General features: G+C 34.2%; 1 protein-coding gene across 1 annotated transcript in view; it reads left to right on the forward strand.

Moving 5' to 3' along the window:
* RASEF (RAS and EF-hand domain containing) overlaps positions 1-20,398 on the forward strand; it is a 33,681-nt gene extending 13,283 nt beyond the window's left edge. The window contains exons 4-17 of the mRNA XM_058823688.1: positions 874-969; positions 1,961-2,038; positions 2,554-2,669; positions 3,294-3,362; positions 4,267-4,351; positions 5,685-5,776; positions 8,552-8,786; positions 9,799-9,936; positions 10,028-10,175; positions 11,080-11,161; positions 12,196-12,310; positions 13,163-13,282; positions 14,267-14,343; positions 15,427-20,398. Coding sequence (XP_058679671.1) covers positions 874-969; positions 1,961-2,038; positions 2,554-2,669; positions 3,294-3,362; positions 4,267-4,351; positions 5,685-5,776; positions 8,552-8,786; positions 9,799-9,936; positions 10,028-10,175; positions 11,080-11,161; positions 12,196-12,310; positions 13,163-13,282; positions 14,267-14,343; positions 15,427-15,535 — 1,560 coding nt within the window. The 3' untranslated portion in view covers positions 15,536-20,398. The remainder of the gene's footprint in view (positions 1-873; positions 970-1,960; positions 2,039-2,553; positions 2,670-3,293; positions 3,363-4,266; positions 4,352-5,684; positions 5,777-8,551; positions 8,787-9,798; positions 9,937-10,027; positions 10,176-11,079; positions 11,162-12,195; positions 12,311-13,162; positions 13,283-14,266; positions 14,344-15,426) is intronic.
* The last annotated feature ends 218 nt before the right edge of the window (positions 20,399-20,616 follow it).

The raw sequence follows: 20,616 nt of genomic DNA on the forward strand, positions 1-20,616 counted from the left end.
GAGCCTATCCTGTATTTTGTTTCTTCAAGGGAAGCAAATAGTTACCCAACAATACTTACAAGTCCGTGTAGTTGGCAACAGTAGGGGAATCCAATTTAAATTGATTACTTGGATTATTGTTTTAACACGTGAATGCCAGCGTCACCTACAGGAAATTCTGAATTCTAAACAAAATCTATGCCTGCATCTTCCATGTGAAAACTCAACCTGTCTTATTGGCTCCACTTCTCACTGCTGCATTCTGACTTCTTGTGTTGCGAAACTGGAGTCCCTGGGAGTGATTGGAGTGAGTGAAACACGCCAGTCAATAGCACACTGCATCCTTGCAGGCAGTACTTGGTGCAGTCTCTTAAACACAGGCGCACACCCTGCTATATGCCCTGGTAAAAGATGGCATTGCTTCCATTTCCAACTGCTGAGACCATCCTGGTGATGTGGGTAGTATTGAATAGACAGCAGTGAAACCACTCCCTTGTCTCTGTTCCTGGGATGGTACCATTTATCTAAAACTAGAGATGCTTTCATCTGCTTTTACTGACATGGGCCTCTAATGTTCTAACACTTGCAAGCAAAAAAAATTAAAAAGAAAGAAGTAAAAAATGAGTGACATTGAGAATATTAAGTGCAGGAATCATGAATGAAAAACACTGAATTGACCCATATCGTTACTCTCATGCCATTATTTTATTTCTGTGAGTGTTTTAGAAGTGGACTGCAATTACAGAATCAGAACCTATGGATCTTCAGAAAGGGACAGAATAGAAAGATACATTTGTCTAAGCAAAAAGCATGTGCTTTCCAAGCCAATGAATGGATTTTTTGACAAACATTTGAAACCTGTCTCAGCTTCTAATGAGATTGAAAATATTGCAGGAGAAGCAAAAGGCTGAAGAAGCACTAAATGAGCTGAAGCGCCAGTATGACACTGAAGTTGGGGATCTTCAGGTGACAATAAAAAAACTTAAAAAGGTAAGTGAGTTGAAGTCTGGTGAGTTTTTTAAAGTATTTTAAGAGATCTTGACCTCACTAAATGCTTCCCTTAAGATGGATAATCATAATTGTAGGTTTCTGATTTAATTTGTATGAGTAAATGGCAACTGCAGATAATTTTTAGGTTGTGTTGACATTCTCTGCTATTGTATTCATGCTGTGTAATTTGTTGAAATACTTAGGAAAGGGAGCAGCAATTATTACATAAGTTCTGTAGCTTAACAATTTTCTAGGTCTGTCACGTTATTAGCATTGCAGTTACCTAGTCTTACGTTTGGCCCATTAGAAATAGTCCAAAATATTGCCACTAAGTGTTTGTAATTTATAAATAAAGATGGAATTTGCAACACAGATATTGTAATTTTAGTACCCAACTTTATGTATAGTGCCTTTTAGAACTCAACTGCAATCTGAGATAGTAATTTGATTTCTAGTAATAAAGCAAAATGAAATCTCAGATAGGAATGATGTTTTGGAATATTTCATAATTTGGGTTTAATTGTCACCTTGGTTTTTGCTATAAGTTTTATCAGAATTATGGCAAGCAAAGTGGATATATTTTTTGGGTTTTGTATTTAATTGCACTTAGAATAACATTTTCAGAAATGGAAATTTTTTACAAGAAACATGAGAGCTTCTTGTCCAAGTACTACATAGTTGAGGTAGTAATAATTTTTTATATTTTTTTAAGTTAGTGTTTCTCTCTGTTTCTATCTTAACGGCAGTCTTCTGTGTCACTAGTTATGAATATTTTATACCTAAAGAGTGAAAAAAGCATATCAATTTTCTAGAAAGCCAGTGATTTTTGAAATAATGCTGTCTGCTACTACATTCAGAAAAACTCTTTAAGTTTTAAAAACTTTAGTAACAGTAAAACTTTTTAGCAATTATTTATTGTGATTTTCATAAGGTTTTTTTTTTAAATCAGAACAATCAAATAAATTAATTGCGCATTTTTTTAATACTCAAGCTGGAGGAGCAGTCCAAGTCTGTCAATCACAGGGAAGATGTAGTTGAACTGAAAAAAAGGATACATGATATGTTGCTGGTAAGAGAATGTTATTATTATTAACATATTAATTTAGCCTCAGTTTTAGTATCTGCAATACAGATTGTTATACTTGTGGAGATTTGGGTTTTGATTTTTGGTTGGGGTTTTTTTTTTTTTTTTTTTTTACATTTACTAATGGTCATCTAGAAAGTAAACCTTTGAAGTTATGGATTAGTGTATGTGGATCTTATAAATTGAAAAAGAACCTGTTTAAATATATACACATTCTGCATAGGACATTTAGAAATGGCTTGAGATCCTGTGGTCCCATTTTTTTTGTAACTGAATGGAAAATAAAAAGTTAAGAGGTTCTCACGTGTTAATTTAATGACTTCTCTGTTGATTTAGCCTTCTTTAATTTTCTTTCCCTCTCTATGCCAAATTTTATAGTGTCTCATTTTTGTGTTACTTTTCTTTTTAAAAACTATGGTTTTTATTCTACTATTATAATATATCAACATTTTGTGGAGGTGACTGTGACAGCTAACATCTAATGTCTTCCTTGTTTGAAGGAAAATCAGAGACTTAGGAAAGATCTCTTAGAAGCACAGACAAATATAGCTTTTCTGCAGAGTGAATTAGATACCTTGAAAAGCGAGTATGCAGATCAGTCTTTGAACACTGAGAGGTAAGTTAACCAGAATCTATTCTCTGATGTAATTATTATGTATGCAGTTAGCAACTGTTATTTTCTAAATTTGCCTTAAAGGGTAGGTACATGTTTGATACCGTGTCATCAATGCTGCTCATAAATCTTGTTAGGTTTCTGAAAGAGCAAGTTCTGGCTATGATGCAAACTCTCTGTCTTGCAACAATATCCATTGATTTTAGTGAGACTTTATTAGGAATAAAACAACAGTACAGAATCAGGATTATTTTTCTCTTCATGGCTTGCACTCACATGAGGACCTGTATAAATTTTAGTTTTGGAAGCCTTCCATGTCTATCTTAACCATTTGTTTTTCTAAAATGAATGGAAGCTACTTCTAGTTACTCTTTTAAAGGAGCATAAAGGGCAGTTTCATGGTGGTGTTATCATCAGATAATACAAATTATATTTGAAGGTAAAAGGAAACAGTTCCCATGGTTATTTTGTACAACTTTCATTTTCATTCACAGTCTTTGTTGAGTTATAATTGCAGAGATTAATGAAGTCAAAGGCAATATGGTGAAAATGTAAGACTATCCTGTTAAGCATAAGTTTATTTAAGTTTGGTGTTTGGTTTTTTTTTTTTTTTTTTTTTTTTCCCAGGGATCTAGAAATTATTCGAGAGTATACTGAAGACAGAGATAATCTGGAAAGACAAATTGAAATACTTCAGTAAGTTTGTAGAAATTCAGGTTTTTTATTATCAAACTTTGTCCTACCATATTTGAGATAAGTATGCAAAAGATTGGGTTGAAATTTGGGGAAGAGTTTCAAGTTAAAATAATGAAATGGCCTAAATTATCATAAAAGGTGTTGTTCTCAACTGTCATAAATGTTACTGTGGTATTAATTCTGCAGTGGTACTGACCCACTAACACTCTAGTTGTTTTCTTTCCATTTCTTTTCTTAGCCCCACTAACTTTCATTTCTTTCTATTAAGCTGAATGTGATTTGACTCTGTCCATGTCTGTCCAATAAAAATTATTGCCTCGCTCCTTTTTCTATTGGCTTTGCTTCTCCAGTAACTTCCTGTCTTATTGTTGTCTGGAAAGTACCAAGAGTGTGCAGTATTATGCAATAGGTGCACAAGAAGGGTCACAATGAATAGATTTTTTATATCTTTATTTAATATCCTTATCCAAAAAAATTTCTTTTTTTCAAGCATATTAATGATATATGTCTTCAGAATCATCTCAGCAATATTTAAAGGGTAGTCATTTTGTACAGAAATGGCTGGACTAGTTGTTTTATCGTGTGGGTTGTTTGGGTTTTTATTGGCACTTTTGTTTTTTGTTTTTTTGGGTTTTTTTTTAATCACCATTCCTCCAGTACCTTAATTTCCACTGACCAGAGACCATGCTGTACCAGTGAAAATGGGCTTCCTGGGCTGCCACTGAAGCCTAAAATTCACAGTGATTTTTTTGAGTATCTGTCAGTGTGTTTCCAGTTTCATGTAACTCTTTGGTGTTAGCTAAAGAAGAAATGGGGTTTTTTAGAAGTATTTTGAAAATTTTTCTTTTGGAGAGTTTTTCATGTTTTCTTGAGTTCTGCAAGTTGAACTGTGTTTCCTTGTTAGATCAGCTAATAGAAAATTACATGACAGCAACGATGGTTTAAGAAGTGCACTTGAAAACAGTTTCAGCAAGTACAACAGATCATTGGTATGTATTTATGATTTTGTTACATTGTCATAAAAGGTGAAAGAATCAGCACAGCACAATTAAACTGGTACCTCACTGGGTACTGAGAAAATAGAGGTTTTTTCAGTGGACTCACTGTGGGAATACTCCTGTGTAGTTCTGTTAGATTTTACTTACACTTTGTTTAGTACTGGAAGTTTTGTTAGAGCACAGCTGCTTTCCAAGTGCTTTGGAAAATTACTATTTTAAAAAATATTCTGTGATGCTTTATGAGGTGAATAAATCAACAGTTTCTCCTGCACTAGAGGGAATATATTTATGTTGTGTGTGAATATGAATGGCATGGAGTACTGATAAGAGACCTTAGTCAGACCATTTTGGGCTCTTAGAACTGCATTGGAGTCTCTTGTAGCAAATGTCACTTGAAATCCTCCAAACTAGAGAAAGGAAGGCTTTAAGGTAAGAAAAAACCTACTCTACACTGTCATTTTGCTGTCCTGTGAAACCTGTTAAAGCTCTTAAAACTAATAATTGGGCATCATGAGGAAAGCATATAGCTTTTTTGGAAGGATGGGATCAGAATAATGGGCCCACAAAGACAATACTGGAGAGGAAGGAGGAAAATAGGGGTCAGTTCACTGCCTGTTTGCAGTATTCCATACCAGTGACCATGAGTGCTTTTTGTTGATACAAGCTACCAGAGCATGTTGCTTTTTGTTGATACAAGCTACAGATGCAACAATGGATACCATTTTCAACTGTCATGCGTGGAAATATAAATGAGCATATTACATAGAAGACACTGTTTCCAGTGAATAAATGGAGGCACAGCAGAATTTACAAAATACTTTTGTCACATGCTATTAGTTGAGACCTTTCCTTCACGATCTCTCTTAGGAACTGGGAGGTAGCTCTCCTGAAACTAGCTCAGCTAGTGACAGTTCCCCTTTTTTTTCAGTATTTTTTTCAGTAGTCAGCATGCCATGGTCTAAATATCACTTTTCAAAGCTTAGCATTTCATAGTCTTGAGGTCAGTCTTGAGGTAGTCAATGAAATCATCCTCTTGGAAATTCTGTTTTCTTTTGTAGTTGAACATGTCTAGTATGTTCAGTATAAAGGCAGAGGTGAAGCCTAAATGCTATAGGTAATAAGCCTTCTGACTCTCAGTCATATATGAAGTATGAGGTAATATATATATATATGAAGTATATATATTTTAAAAATATAAATAAACATATATTAAATACATCCAATTTGTAATTTTGATGATGCGCACTTTTCTTTCTGAACAAATCTAGATATAATCCTCTGTGTTCATCAAAGTTATAGTGCATTTACTATGTATCTGTTGCAGCGGTTGGCAAATACCTCACCAGGAAGTACCATTTCTAGAAGCAGTTCTAAATTTAATGGTGAACATTCTCCTTTAAACCCACGATATGACAGGTAAGCCAGGCTTGCTTTTGTTAATTTGAGAATGGCTTGTCTTAGAAGACCAGATTAGTGTTAAGTAACAGACAATGGTTCTGTCTGATTTAGAACAAATATGTGACCTTAGCAGATGATCCAAAATATACTAAAGTCAATAGGAATCTTCTCAATGACTTCAGAAAGCTCAGAATAACCCTCTTCAGTAGAAGCCATAAACTTGTGGAGACATCAGACAGCCTCTTGTCTGGTCTTGGCCTCTTTTGATTCTAGTTTGAGTCTCAGCCTCTTTGTCTCCAAGAAACTGTAAAATTCTTCTGAGGACCTTTGTTAGCCTTTCTCAGTACTTGAGAAATAAAACATTTTTGGTTTTGTATGCCTTTTTTTCCCATATAATAATTAGTACAAATGTGGGCCTGATTCTTCAAATCGCCTTATCTCACACTGACATGCAAGAGTAGTGGATGCACTTGGATATTTATGGGATAAGAGTACAAAAACACTAAGTTATCTAAATGCAATTAGATAGTCAGAGGTATTTAGTTTTCTACTTACTAGATAAAGATCACTGAGCAGAACTTCCTCATCATTTCAGAGACTCCCTGAAGACAGTGGGTACTGGAGGCAACCCTGAGTGCTATCAGTCATGTTATGCTTTCACACTTGTTTTTATAAACAGATCCATCAGCAAAAATGTGTGTCCTTAATCAATGGATGGATTATTTTGTCTTCTTTTTCTTTAGTGGTATTCCCAACCGTGGAGAGATCTCTAATAGAGGTCTTAGTAGTCTGCCAGAAAGAAAATTATCTTGGATAGTAATTAAATTGACTTCACTTCACACTTACAATATCCCCATTCATTCAGCAGTGTCCTTCTTATTGTGTTGTCTCCATGTGAGATGTGTTTGCTGGCTATAAAGTTTTGCTTGTCAAAAGCGCTTTCCTGATTCTGAATGCACAAAAACCCAATTCCCTAATGTTGGACCCTCTGAAAATTTTTAGAGGCATCCACTCTAAGCTGCATATTGCATTCAGTAATTTTCTGAGGGAGTAACTAAAACCTCTCTGGAGGCTTGGTTATGTTGTTCTTTTTGAATACTTATTAGTACATACCACATGGTGCAACCCTTGCATTTCCACAGAAGTGAGAAATACAAGGCACTTTAGAAGAAAGTGTGGTAGGAATATGTTATGTGGTAGGAATAAAGTTTATTCATAACATGTGTGACTTGATAGTATCAAAAGACAGAAAGAGACGTGAATGTCCCAAAACCTGTTTGTTTTCAGTACTTTGTCTCCTGACATCAGATCAGCATGAAAAGGGATTGGTTTGTATACTGACATGATTCAAGCAATCTGTTCTAAAATGTATGATTTTTTTTTTTTGTCTGTAAGATTCATCTTGGTCTAACTTGTTTTAAGCATATATGAAATTCCCAGCATTGAATTCATAGTTCAGTGCAGTTGAGAAGTGCCTGCTTAAGAACTTTATTTCAGGGAATGCCTGACAAGCTTAACTTTGTTATAGCATGCACTCTTCCTCAGTAATTCAGTGATTTGATATAGGCTAGTAGGTGCATGAATACAAAGACCATGTATGCTTTGATATCCCAGAGCAAAGATCACATGCATACATGTGATTATTCATTAGCCTGAAGGGGTGTAAATTAGATGGTTCTGAATGTTACTGCATAGGAAAATGATGCCACTGTCACCCCCATTTGACCAGGTGCAGGGAAGAATTCGACTCAGTAACAGCTTCATAATTTGGTGATTTTTCCCAGTGTACTCTCCTGTGTTGTGCCATCACAGGGGAGCCCCTCTGGGAGCCAGCTGTTGTTAGAAGGATTGATGCTGACCTTGTCTGGTTTAGCAGGTCTGTGCATCACACCCATTCCCAACAGGGCTAAGCCAGACCCTCTGTGCTCTGCTATGACTTGGCGACCTTTACTGCCTCACTTTCGTTGATGCCTGTCCCTGTCTTGCTGAAGGAGCATGATAATGATTGTAGCCATTGTAACCTTTTTTATGATATTGGTTTTCTTAGGGTTCACTCTATTAACCTTCCTTTTTCTGTGTTTTTATTTGCATAAATAAAATCTTTTTTTTCTGTAATCCATACTGTCATTGCTGCATTAATTAAATATTTTTATATATTACAGTATCCAGAAGGAAAAAAAAAAGACTTTTAAAGGAAGGTAAAGGGAAAAGAGAGGAATTCTGTGTAAAAGTTTAGGTTTTGCATAGTGTATCAAACTGTAAGAAAATTCTTCAGTGAATTCTTCCACCATTACTGATCTCCTGAACTTGGCTACTCCATCTTCTGCATTTATAGCTGTTTCTTATTGGCATGCACATGCATGCCTCTGTAAACAAATGTATTCATTTAAATGAGATACAGTATGTCAAGTTTGATGTCTTAGAGTAGGCCAAAATTCACTAAAACATCATATGTATTTTTCTTTTTCTCATGTCTTCATAGTACATCACTTTCTGAGTGTCTTTTAGATAGGCTTTTTAAAATTAACAGATAGTCATAATAACTGACACTTGGAAAGTGATCATCAGTAACACAGATTAAATAATTTGATTTGAGCATCCCAAGACATATGATTGAGAAAGAAATTCTTTGTAAAGGCAAGATAGGGATTGACATATGTCCTAAACATAACATTAGCATTTCTAAGAATTGACTATTCCAGAAGGGCTCAGATTTTGTTGGGAAGAGCATTTATTATTGGGATTTATAATATGGAATAATTTATTTTTCCTCCTCCAATATTTTCTTATTAGGTCGTCTCATTCTTCTTGTGTCGATGAAGATTATGATTCTTTAGCCCTTTGTGACCCAATGCAAAGGATAAACTGTGAAGTTGACAGCTTACCTGAGAGCTGTTTTGACAGTGGTTTGTCTACCCTGAGAGATTCAAATGAGTATGATTCAGAAGTGGAATATAGGCATCAAAGGATTTTTCAAAGGTCACAGTGTATGCAAGAAGGCTTTGGTGGTGATGCTTCTGATACAGATGTAAGTGCCAGATTTACTTCTTGTCTGAGAAAAGCCTTTGACTGGAGACAAAATTAGCTTCCTGTTTATAAAATAAAATGGATCTTTGCCCACAGGCCAATTAAAAGTAAATATTTGGGTCATACATATTTAAATTAATTAGTGAAGATATTTTGAGAATAAATAAGTAGTTCTCTTTTTGAATTTACATTTTTTGATAAGTTTTCAGGTAATAATTTCATTTTTTAAGTTTATGTGATTCTTGAAGTTTGTCAGACTGTATGCAGAAAGGAGCTCATTTTCTAATGATAAAAAAATCGATAGAAATAAAATAGGTTTCTATTCACTTCCTCTTACTATGCTGTGGCAGTGGAGAAAAAAAGCACATATGAGATAGAATACTGTTAGTTCACACATCGATTTACAGGCTAAAGTCTTAGAGAATTAAAAAAATCTAAGGAGGTATTACTGTGTCTATTTTATTGCTGGTAACATCAAAAGAGTTTCTGAGGACTACAAAGTAAAAATAATATCAAGCACAGTGTAATATGTTTTTTTTTTTTAAAAACCTGTTCATTTAGTAGACATTAATCTCTGTGGAGACTTTGCTATGAATAATGTTGATTTCAGCTGTGCTCTACCTGATTTAGCTTGAGTATTAATAGCATATAGAGTAATGTCTTTGGGGAAATTCTTAATATTTGCAAAATAAGCTTTGAAATTAAGTATTGTCCTAATTGTTTACTGTGACTTTGTTATAAGCTGAAATTTTCTTATAGAAATTAGTTTGCTCTGTTAGAGTACTGAAAGAATGGATGCCAAACCATAAAAACATTAAAAGACAAAATATAGATTATACTAAACAGAAATTTATGAGAAGAGAATTGTCACCGTATTTTGATTAGACTTGCGCAGCTGTATCTGGTCATTTATCTCTGTTTAATCCAAACTCTTAAAGTGTTTTACTCAGTCTTAGCTGTGCCTTTCCAGAAAGACATACTTTTCTCACCAGAGAACTAACTCATACTTTCAGGTTCCAGAGATCAGAGATGAAGAAGCATACAGTCCTGCTAACAGCACTGCAGTTTTAGACTGGAAGCCCTCACGACCAGTGAGTCGAAGCAGCTCAGTTGCTTCAACGAGGAAATACATATCTGCTCTCACCCCTCAGGTAACCAGTTCTTCAGGGGAAAAATGGAAAAGAATGATACTGAGGGGTAGGTTTTTATGAGTTGTTACAGAGGGATTCTTTTTATTTTTAGTCAGATGCAGCTGAATGCACTCCAAAATACCCCAGTACAGAGAAGGCTTACAAGATTGTTCTTGCTGGAGATGCAGCAGTGGGAAAATCCAGTTTTCTTATGAGACTTTGCAAGAATGAATTTCAAGGCAATACCAGTGCAACTCTAGGTATAGTTGGTGTTCTTCTTAAAATATTGAAGTTAACTTCATTGTCATTTTGCAGTGAAGAGGATGAAAAGCTTGTCTTTGTGATTCCTTGCTAGGGATATACACAGAGAGTTTCTTATGCAGGCTGTGAGACCTAATTGAGTACTAAAGCTTAGTAATAACAGCTGTTTCTAGTACAAGATAGGGTACTGGTCTAATTTAGTTTTTCTTTATGAAGCCTCTTTCTGAATAACACAAGGCACCAGAGAAGGAATGTCTGTGTAGGAACTTTCAGTGTGTGTATGAGCTTTTCTGCATTTTTCATTGCTTTCTTGTTTTCTCAACACTTCACTCTTTCCGTAGTATTTCGTACTATCCTTTCATGTCTTTCCTACCATTTTTTGTTGCAATTTCTTCAAAGTGTTATTGAAGCTTTGCTTTAAGTACAGCTAGAATGATTTCTGACTGACTTCTGTATAGTAGTGTACTTGTCAGCTAACACACTTAAGTCTTAAGGATTCCAAAGACTGAATTTTGTCTTCCAATCAAATCATACTTTTATGTTTGTTTTATTGCCTCTTGTCAGGATTTTTGTTCTAATTTATCTTTTTCTTCCTTGGTATTTGAAACCAAGTTTTTTATGTGTGTTTTCACTTCTTTGATAAACCTGTTTAGCGAAATAAAGCAGCGAGAGTTCTTGCTTGTTGTTCAGACTTGCAATTTATATAAATTCTTCTCCGAAAAGGCAAATACATTCAGGGGATTATTGCAATTCAGAAGTATGGGCATGAGTGACTGAAATCTTACAACCTATTAAAAAATATGAATTTTGGATAAACTGTTATATGTAGCCCCTACCTTTTATTTGTGGTTTCTTTAAGATTATCGATGGGTTATTTTAGACTATAAACATGATTCTTTTCAGGTGTGGATTTTCAAATGAAAAGACTAATTGTTGATGGAGAACCTACAGTGTTACAGCTGTGGGATACAGCTGGGCAGGAGAGGTTAGTGATATACCCTGCACTTTACCTTGAGTTATTTTGTTTGTAAAAGTCATTTGCCTTTTTTTCATCTGGCTGGAAAAAAAGCATTAATTGTATGGTCCATATGTAAGTATCTGTAAACAGATGCAATTTTTCTCTGCTGAGACCTCAAGACAGGTGGAATGCTTATGCGTTATCTTCGATGATGCTTGAGGTATCAAGAGAAATAGTTGAGGTTCACTGCAGGATCTATTAACTAAATCTGTGTGTCCCTCCTTGGCAATACTAAACGGTGGAGCAGATGCATATGGTTTCTTCTGTTTTTAGTCTTTAGCTTTCTTTGTTCTTATTACACCTGTATTTTTAAGCAGACTTTTTCTTTGAGATTCCCTTCCCTTCCTCCCCATCTCCTATTCTTTCCATGAAAATCGTGGTCCCGATTTGTATTGTATTTAGTATATAAAAACTTCTTTCCAAAGACTTTGGAATTTTGCTAAAATTATCTTTGTATATTGCTGAGTTTATATCCATGATTCTTCAAAATATTGTGTAAAGTTTCCTCAAAATCCTATGACATCTTTACTTGAGAGCCATTACTTATTTACCAACAGCTTTTAGGGCTTTTTAAGAGGTTAATCTAGTGCTGTGGAAGTCAGTTTAAGATGTTCATTGGCCAAGATTTGTGTTGGCTGTATGTACGTGGGAATCCAATCAGCCTTCTTCTCATGTAATGAATTTGTGAAGAATATTTTAATACTTGTTTTAAATACCTAGTTACTATACTTGGTTGAGTAGATTGTATATTGAAAGATTGTAGATTGAAAGTTCACGACAAAGATGGCTGTAATTGATCATGAAGTCCTCAAATAATTTTATTGGATTTCTGTCTTTTTCAAAGAAGTAAAGTGAGCTATCAATTTAGAAAGTTATGTATAGGTCATTCATTGAATCATAGAACCATTAAGGTTGGAAAAAACCTAATATCTTATTGATATTAAACTGAACTATTATTTGATAATGTGGCCTTATGCAAATACTTTCTTTTTTTCTGAAAGATTTCGAAGTATTGCTAAATCATACTTCAGAAGAGCAGATGGTGTCTTACTGCTATATGATGTAACATGTGAAAAAAGCTTTATTAATGTGAGAGAATGGGTGGATATGATTGAGGTAAGACCCTTACATATGTTAGAACTTAGAAGCTATGTTTCACTACATTATTGGTTTTTTTAATTTATAAAATTATATTAGATGTAAATTGTAATTATCCAGACTGGAGGCTGTCATAGAAATAAAAGCTACGTAGAAGTTCGAAATGTATCCTGATATACTCAGTTAGAATTCAATCTGATACATCTTTGTCTGTTAAAGGATGTTGTCAATGACACTCTTCCCATTCACTTCCTTTTAAAATGAATGTGACAGCCTACTTCAGATACCTTCTTCTGGATGGCTTGAATAGTCCTTGGAGTCTTTGTATTTTAAACCAATATATTAGATATATAAAATAGCTATAGCTTCAGTGAAATTTTCAGGAATTCTTTCTACTTGTGCTTCTTGGTTTTTTATTTGAATATGAATTTGCATGTAGTGCAAGGGGTTTTCCTCTTCTGCTGCGGATGCTTAATAGGAGGGAAAGTGGCAAGCAAATTACTTAGTTCATTATGAAAACATTTTCTTTTAGTCATGGTATAGGAGTTGGCTACTTTTCCCTTAGTACTTTTGTCATACAGCATTTAGATGCAGTAACCAATTCCATTAGATGAACTTAACACATTAGATTCCTTTTTGGGAAACAAGGCTTATGGGAATGGAAACACATGTTTACGGGCTGATAGTTAAGCTGACTGCTTACGTTTTGAGTGGTTTATAGAAAGTTCTCAGCATAGCTTTTGTAATTTGTCAGTTTTTTTCTACTAGTGTACAAGACTTTGTGGAAAGGAAATTGATATGACATGATGATGTTGGCCATTTCTTTGTATTGTGAATGTTCTAGCAATAACAGGATGCAACTCCTTACAGGATGCGACTCATGAGAATATTCCAATTATGATGGTTGGAAACAAGGCAGATCTCCGTCAAGATATTACAGAACAAGGGCAAAAGTGTGTGCCTATAAACTATGGAGAAAAGCTGGCTATGGTAAGGTCCAAGTGCACCTCATTAGTATAAAATAGTCTTAGGAATTTTTATCTGAAAACCATCTGAGAAACTAGTAAACAAAGGTAATTTTATGCTCATTTGTCCAAGTCAAGTAATGAGGATTCATGGACACTTAGCATTAAACTATTGTGTTTTGATGGTATTTGCTGGGTTAAATCACATCCCAGTGTCTGCTGAGCTGAAGTTCATTATTGGCTCTGAAAGACTTCTCGGTCTTTCTCGTAAAAAGGTGGATGGACAGATGACTGAGTTTTTCTGCTGCCAAATAGAAGTTGTTCAGTAGTTCAAATATGAGGCCCACTATTGACTGATTTGTGTCCATCCCGATTTTGTGTGGAGTGTTTTCATCTTCAAGAGACTCTTGTATTCGTGCCCCGTGTGCAGAAAGAAAAAAAAAATTCTCTGCTATAAATAGAAGTATGAACAAGTTTTTTTTGCATGTATTTGTGTGGGTGAAAGCAATGCACAAATCCTGTATTTTGTAGAATAGGAGGAGTCTTAAGGGTCTTGAATGGATGAGTGCTTGCACAAGTGATTGATTATACTGGGATAGATACCATGTCTGTTACCTGTGGAATGATGTTTTTTTCGTTAACCTACAATAACCAGATGCTATAGTTACAGTTGCTAGGTTAAGTAACCGGTCCTGGCCACTTTCTATTTTATAGTCTTGTGGACAAGAAGATTGAGTTTGAGCATTAAGTTTATAATATGACTTTTTTTGGGTTTATTAATTCAGAATATAACGATTATAAACCAGAAGTAATTAAAAAACAATTACTGTTTTATTTCACAATCCTAAAGAGAATGTGTTCGACAGTGAAGTACACTAGCAGAAATTGTGTTCATTTAAATGTACTGTCATTCTTTGTGTTATTCAGGAAACAATTTGTAATTAAATGTACCCATTCACATGGGAGCCATCTCAGATCAGTTAGCTTAACATTTTATTTTTACTCACAGACTTACAATGCACTATTCTGTGAAACAAGTGCTAAAGATGGATCTAATATTGTAGAAGCAGTTCTTCATCTTGCTCGGTAAGTAACTATGTTTTATTTTCACCTAAACACATCTGAGTATATTTTATGAAGAGAACATTTTATGTGAATGCACATGGAAAGGTACACATATAGTTTTAAAATTGTACCAATGCTAAAAAAATTTGAAAATAATACTCTGTTAAATCATTATAGATAAATGCAAGATGGGATGTATTCTCAGTTTAATGAAATAACATTTTTGCTTGAAAATGTTACAAAGCTCTCTCAATAATTAATATTTAAACCAGGACACAGTTACAGAGCCCACAATTTTAAGAACTGTTTGCTGAGTGAATTGTAATTTTAATTGTACATGGATTTGTTTTCTTGATACTTTCATAATTTATTTTGAAATGTAATAATTCTATGTGTAATTATTTTTTCATTCTTTTACACATATTAATATTTATTCAGTTTTATGACCATTCTAATTGCATATATTTTCTTTGATGTCCCCTTCTCTAAATTATTTACAGATAAAAATTCTGTTTATGTACATTTAGCACCCTGGTATTTCTATAATAGTGTGTAATCCAAATACTACAATTCTACTAACTTTTCAAGCCATTTTTGGTTAAAGTATAATTTTGAAAGAGCTGTAAGAAAGAAGTTATGGTTCCAAGAAAGTGTTCTGTAACCCATAATCAATCATATTTGCACAGCTTTTAAGTCTGCATTTCTAAAAGGCATCCAACAGCATGCATTTATTCTATGAAAGTAAATTCATACTTGAAACTGAAGTTATTTGTTTTTGTACTTAGAGCTATAAACATTCTCTTTTTTATGGTAACATACAGAATCAAATGAAAACTTCTCAAAAGAAAATGGAAGATAAATCAGAACATGTGGGAGTTACTAGATAATAAAAAAAATATAATATTTTATCACTATGAATTGAATAGAAATGTCAATATGATTACCAAATTGGAAACTTGTGAGACACGTTGATTCTGTGCTAATTTACATTGTATTAGCCGTACAATAGATGGTGATGAACTCTGCAGCATATTGTGGTAAAAATAGAAGAATGAACATGAATAGAAATGTGTTAATTGAGTGCAAATTTTTGTTTTTTTACAGTGAGGTGCGAAAACGAAGTGATAATCAAGATGATACAAGATCAGTAACCAGCCTGGCTGGGACACCTGTCAAAAAGTCAGCACTCACAAAAAACTGTTGTAATGTTTAAATGATAGATAATTTTCCTTAACTAAATAACTTGTATATTTAAAAAAACCCAAGTTAACAACTAAACCAAAATATTTCAGTAGTGTTTTCCTTTTATTATGGATTTATACGTTGTATATTTAGAAGCTATACATAATCTTCAAAATCCAGACTGTACTTTCTACTCATTCAAATTTGTGGAATTGCTTCACCCCATAGTCTTTTTTCAGTTTTTTAAAGTAATATTATTCAGTGCAATGAGCTCAGAGTCAATGCTACAGTAGTCACTGCATACAATATTGTAATATATATTATTGTCTCTACCTGCATGTTTCTTTATGGCATTCGTATTTCTTATATATAGAACATGGTATTATCCAATGTCACTCACAGGTAAAGAAAAAATTACAGCTTCAGTGAATATAATCTCTTTTTGATCGAGTCTGCTTATCTAGTTTTTGACAGCCTTAAATATATGTTGATTAAACATTTCTTAAGAAAACTCCAAACCATTAAGGGTTGCCTAGGTCCAAGTAATCCCTAAGTTTAGGGGAACCAGAATGATCTTTATCAGGAGAAGACAGTGGCAGGTGCATGGTATTCTGTTGTAGTTCCTCAAAAGTTGGCTAGTTAGAATGTATTTCATTTCGAGTGTTGGGGTTTGATTAAGAAGTGTGAAATAGACTTTATAACTGATCCTACACAGCTAAGAGGTGAAAGAAGCATTTGTCTGGACTATTACAGTTCAAAATTCCAGAGAGAATGTAACACCTGTGATACGTAGGATTGCCGAAATGAGTTATGATCCAATATCTCTCTGCCTATTTAAGTTAGATCCTTATTGTTACTACAAACTGGTGCAAGTTGTAATTTTTCCTTTGCTTTTTCAAATATCTTCTATTCAGTCACTAACTGAAAGATTGTAATAGTACGTAGGAGTCTAATTTAATATATATTTTAATACATTTTTATAAGTTTTAAATCAGTAGGTGAAAGAATTACTGCACATGCACAAGCATTTGTATAAATTTTTCAGTAAAAGAGAACCCTGGAATGAACAGCAATCACTTTAATGAGAGTTCTTTCAACTGATTTTAGAAAAGTTCTGAGAAACTTACCAGAGGGTGGTAGCTTTAGGTGTCATCATCTCTAAACTGAATTTTGCTTAAAATAGTTCCCAAGAGTTCCATAATGTAGTAAAAAATCATGGGCATTTCTACAGTTAGTGGTCAAAATCCAGTTCTTCTTGACTTTCACTGATTTTGATCAAAATAGGATAGGACCTTTTCAGAGCCAGAAAACTGTTGTCTCCTCTGTTTCCATTAATAAAACATCTCCAAGCTGAAGCCTAGTTAAGTAAATCAAACCTGGGTTAAGTTTTATCAATTGATGGAAAAACTGTATGACTAGCAGCTGTTTGCTGCATTTTATCAGCACTGTATGGCCTGTACTGTGTTATCTCTTGTATAAAACATAGAGATCTGATAAACAGGAAGGTTCATAATTTAGAAATAATAAAAAGGTTTTAACTAGGGAAAGAATTTGTTTGAGGCATCCTTTCAAATATGTAATCAGAGCAGCTAATCCTTAGGTAATTATCAGAAAATTTTTCACCAAGAGAGAGAAATCTAATGCCAGAATGAATAAGACATTTTATTTCACTGTATAATAGTTCAGACCTAGAAGACAAAACATGTTTGGTGAGGGTTTTTTGAAGTACTAGGAGAATCTTCACATGCTGCCTAATTCGATGCAGGAGATTTCAGGGTTGTAGTGTCTTCCCACACCGCACTACAGGATGCCTCACTGTAGTTCTGAGACTTATCTGAAGCATGTGGCAGAGAATGCAGGACACTCAAGTGTGTCAGGAATATGCCTAATCACATACATATTGTTTATTGTTAACCCTATATTATTAAAAAAAAAATACAGCTTCAGTTAGCTTCTTTGAGCAGAAAAGCCAAATATAACTGACTGTTTTGGTGAGGGCCTTTTCTGTGTTGTTTGCGTGAACCCTTCCCTTTGTCCATATGAATGAAATGGAAGGAAAATTAATTTGGGAAGTGTTTGCAGTAGGGAAAAGAGAGGAAGGTTATATAGTCCTTGGTTTGTGAAGTGTGAGCCTTCAGCATGTAGGCATTTGCATTTTCTCGGGGTAAGATCAAGATTATAAATTGTTACTTATGTTCCAAAAATGTTTCTCATTCAGTGTTGTTAGCTTGGAGAGCCTGGACTAGGGATCAGTGTTCTAAGTGTGTGTCCTGAGCTACTGTGTTTGACCAGTTCTGTGGTATTGGCCTCCAGTAAATGAGGTGCAATGTTTGCTTAAACATTATTGACACACCTGCATGAGCAAAGTGTTTTGGCTGGATGCAGAGAATCACATAAAGTGATTTGCAGGCAGGATTTCTGGAGGTGGTTTTGTCCAGCCTTCCAAGGACTCAAGCAGAGATGGACTTTGGCTAGTCCTAGATTTGGTTATCTGTGGGGTTGGATAGCCTGCCTGTGAAAATGCTCCAGGACAGAGGTATACTACTATCGTTCTGGGCAAGATGTTCTCATACTTGTCCTCCTTTTCTGTATTAACATTTCTCTTCATGTCCAACTTCAGTTCCCCAAATAACTTCAAATTTCCAACAGTTTTCCCTCACTATGTAGAAGAATTTGACTATAATCTTGGTGATTTCCCTTTTAGTATCTGTAGCTGTCCCTTGGCCTTCTCTCCACCTGAGTCACAACATCAGGAGTATCTCTTGCAAAATGTCTCTGGGTTTCACATCCCAGAATTAGCAGCATGTGTGCATGTGTAATAATTGCTTTCATATCTAATATTTTTATCATACAGAGGGTGCCATGAGAGTATCCATGTTTGTAGAGAGGCTGGTTGAAGGATATAAGTTCAGGGACTTGCCTCCATACCAGTTTTTCCCTCTCTGCAGGCCACTGATGTTTTCAGTACTTTTGTTTCTCGTTTATTTTAATAACCAAAATCTACCTTATGTTATTTAGTCAAATTATGTAGCCTGCATCAATTTATTAAGTTCTGTAATTTTTTTGTGTCATGTAAAGCAACTTTAATTTGCAACAGTGTTGTTTTCTAAATAAGATTCAGGGTTGAAGGTTGTTAGCTGTTAACAAAGTTTTACCTTGGAGTAAATTTATGATCAACGTCTAGAGGACTGAAAATGCACTATTAAATGGGGATATATATAGCTATAGCTCAGTTGGAACTCATTTTAGAAATCCTGTCATGGTCAGTTCCATCATATTTTGAATGTTCACATAATACTGTGTTGAATTTATGTTAAAGCAAAAGAACTTGGCATGTTTAAATCTAGAAATTAAAGAATGTATTTATATGTGGAAATAATGAATGCATAATTTTTTCTGTTGTTTCACTTTAAAAGGTTACCTTGTCTTCAGCCTAAAAGGTAAAATGACAAACATCAGCTTTATGCTCTGACATGGTTGCACTATTGTCCTTTGAATGTTTTTATGGTTTTGTTTAGTACATAAGAACTGTTTGTTTAATCACACAAATTTATTTTTTTAGTCAGTGAAAGTGTTCCCTTAAGACATGTATTTATTTGAAAAAGAAAAGTCTTTTATGTTTTTCCTCATGATCTGTAAATAAATTATTTTTATTCAGTTGACATGGAAACATTATTTTATCCTGTATTTTTGACCCTTTTAAATTGTAATTTATTATGCATTTCTGAGACAATAATTCCTATGACACACTCCAAAAGTGTTTTGATCACGTAAGTTCTTGTAACTACTTTGTGCCTGTTTAGTATATATTGCTGGCTTAATAAGACAAACTTCAGCTTCTAAGTTCTGTTATGGCCTTACATAGCTTAAGTATTTTTCTGTGTAACTACTTTCGTATTGACTAGAAAATCCTCTGTTAGGAAAAAAGATTGCAGTTATTAATCTGTATAAGATGCTAAAATGTAGTTTAAGGAAAATATCTATAGGCCACTCCTTCAAGGAACAACGTTCTGCTGTGCATACATGCAGATCTCCAAATAAAGTAATAAGTTCTGTGCTAGTGCAGGCAGTCCAAATATATATCCTTTTAAAGAGGTTTTCTGTTTTTTCCCCTATCAACTGTTATACAGCAATGGTAGGGGTAGCATTTTAGGTAAAAATACTGCAGTCAACAATCCCCGATTCATAAACCAAAGAGAATAATACATTCTTGGTACTTCGTTATATTATAAAGAAACATATTTTCAAGATGTTTCTAGTTGTGTTAGAGAATTGTAAAAATGGACTAATATCTCATGTACAGTTCCAGTGGCCTTTACCACTACCTCTGCCAGACTTGATATAGTGTGTAATTCTTTAATGCTGTCTGGGCTACTTATGGATTAGAGAAGCTTTTTAGAGTGCCAGTTATTTTATTATTTATCTTCCACTGTATTACTATCAGTCCTAATAGTTTCTTATTGGTATTCTTGGGACTAGTAATACCAATATTTGTCATTATTAATTTTTTAAAACTATTCCTTATTTTGAGGAAACTTCCTGTAAAAGAAAATGTGACTCAATATGTGAAGTGTTACTGAGTCTGTACAAAGAAGTCCTTTCTATGCAATTCTGCTCCTTGAGTTACAGCTTCAGATAGCTGGACTAATACAAAATTAATCATGAAGTAGCTGAGTAACAAATAAAACCAAGCTATGGAAGTTTCCCACTGAATATAAAAGGAAGTATGTAAAATGTGAATCTGTTTTTAAACTAGTATGAGGAAATTGTACCCATTGTGTGTTCATCTTTCAATAAAAGTCTGTATATACTATAAATAATTCTAAATTATGAAAAGGTTTTTAAAATTTTATACAAGTAAAACTGGATTTAGTGCAGCTTGTCTCTCCTTGAAACAACTGATCATTTGCTGTAAGTTTGTATATATAGGTTTAAAACTAACACCTTTCCTGTATTAAAAATTACTGAATAATAAATTATGCTTCAATAGCCATTTTTCTTCAGTGTATTTTCTTATCAGTACACACGGACAGCAGTCCAGCATAACATCTGTTACCTGTCAGCTTAACGTTGTTGTTGTTCACCAACTTCTGCAGCCAGTTGCATGCAAGA

The sequence above is a fragment of the Ammospiza caudacuta genome, chromosome Z, assembly GCF_027887145.1.
Source record: "Ammospiza caudacuta isolate bAmmCau1 chromosome Z, bAmmCau1.pri, whole genome shotgun sequence".
Classification (NCBI taxonomy): domain Eukaryota; kingdom Metazoa; phylum Chordata; class Aves; order Passeriformes; family Passerellidae; genus Ammospiza; species Ammospiza caudacuta.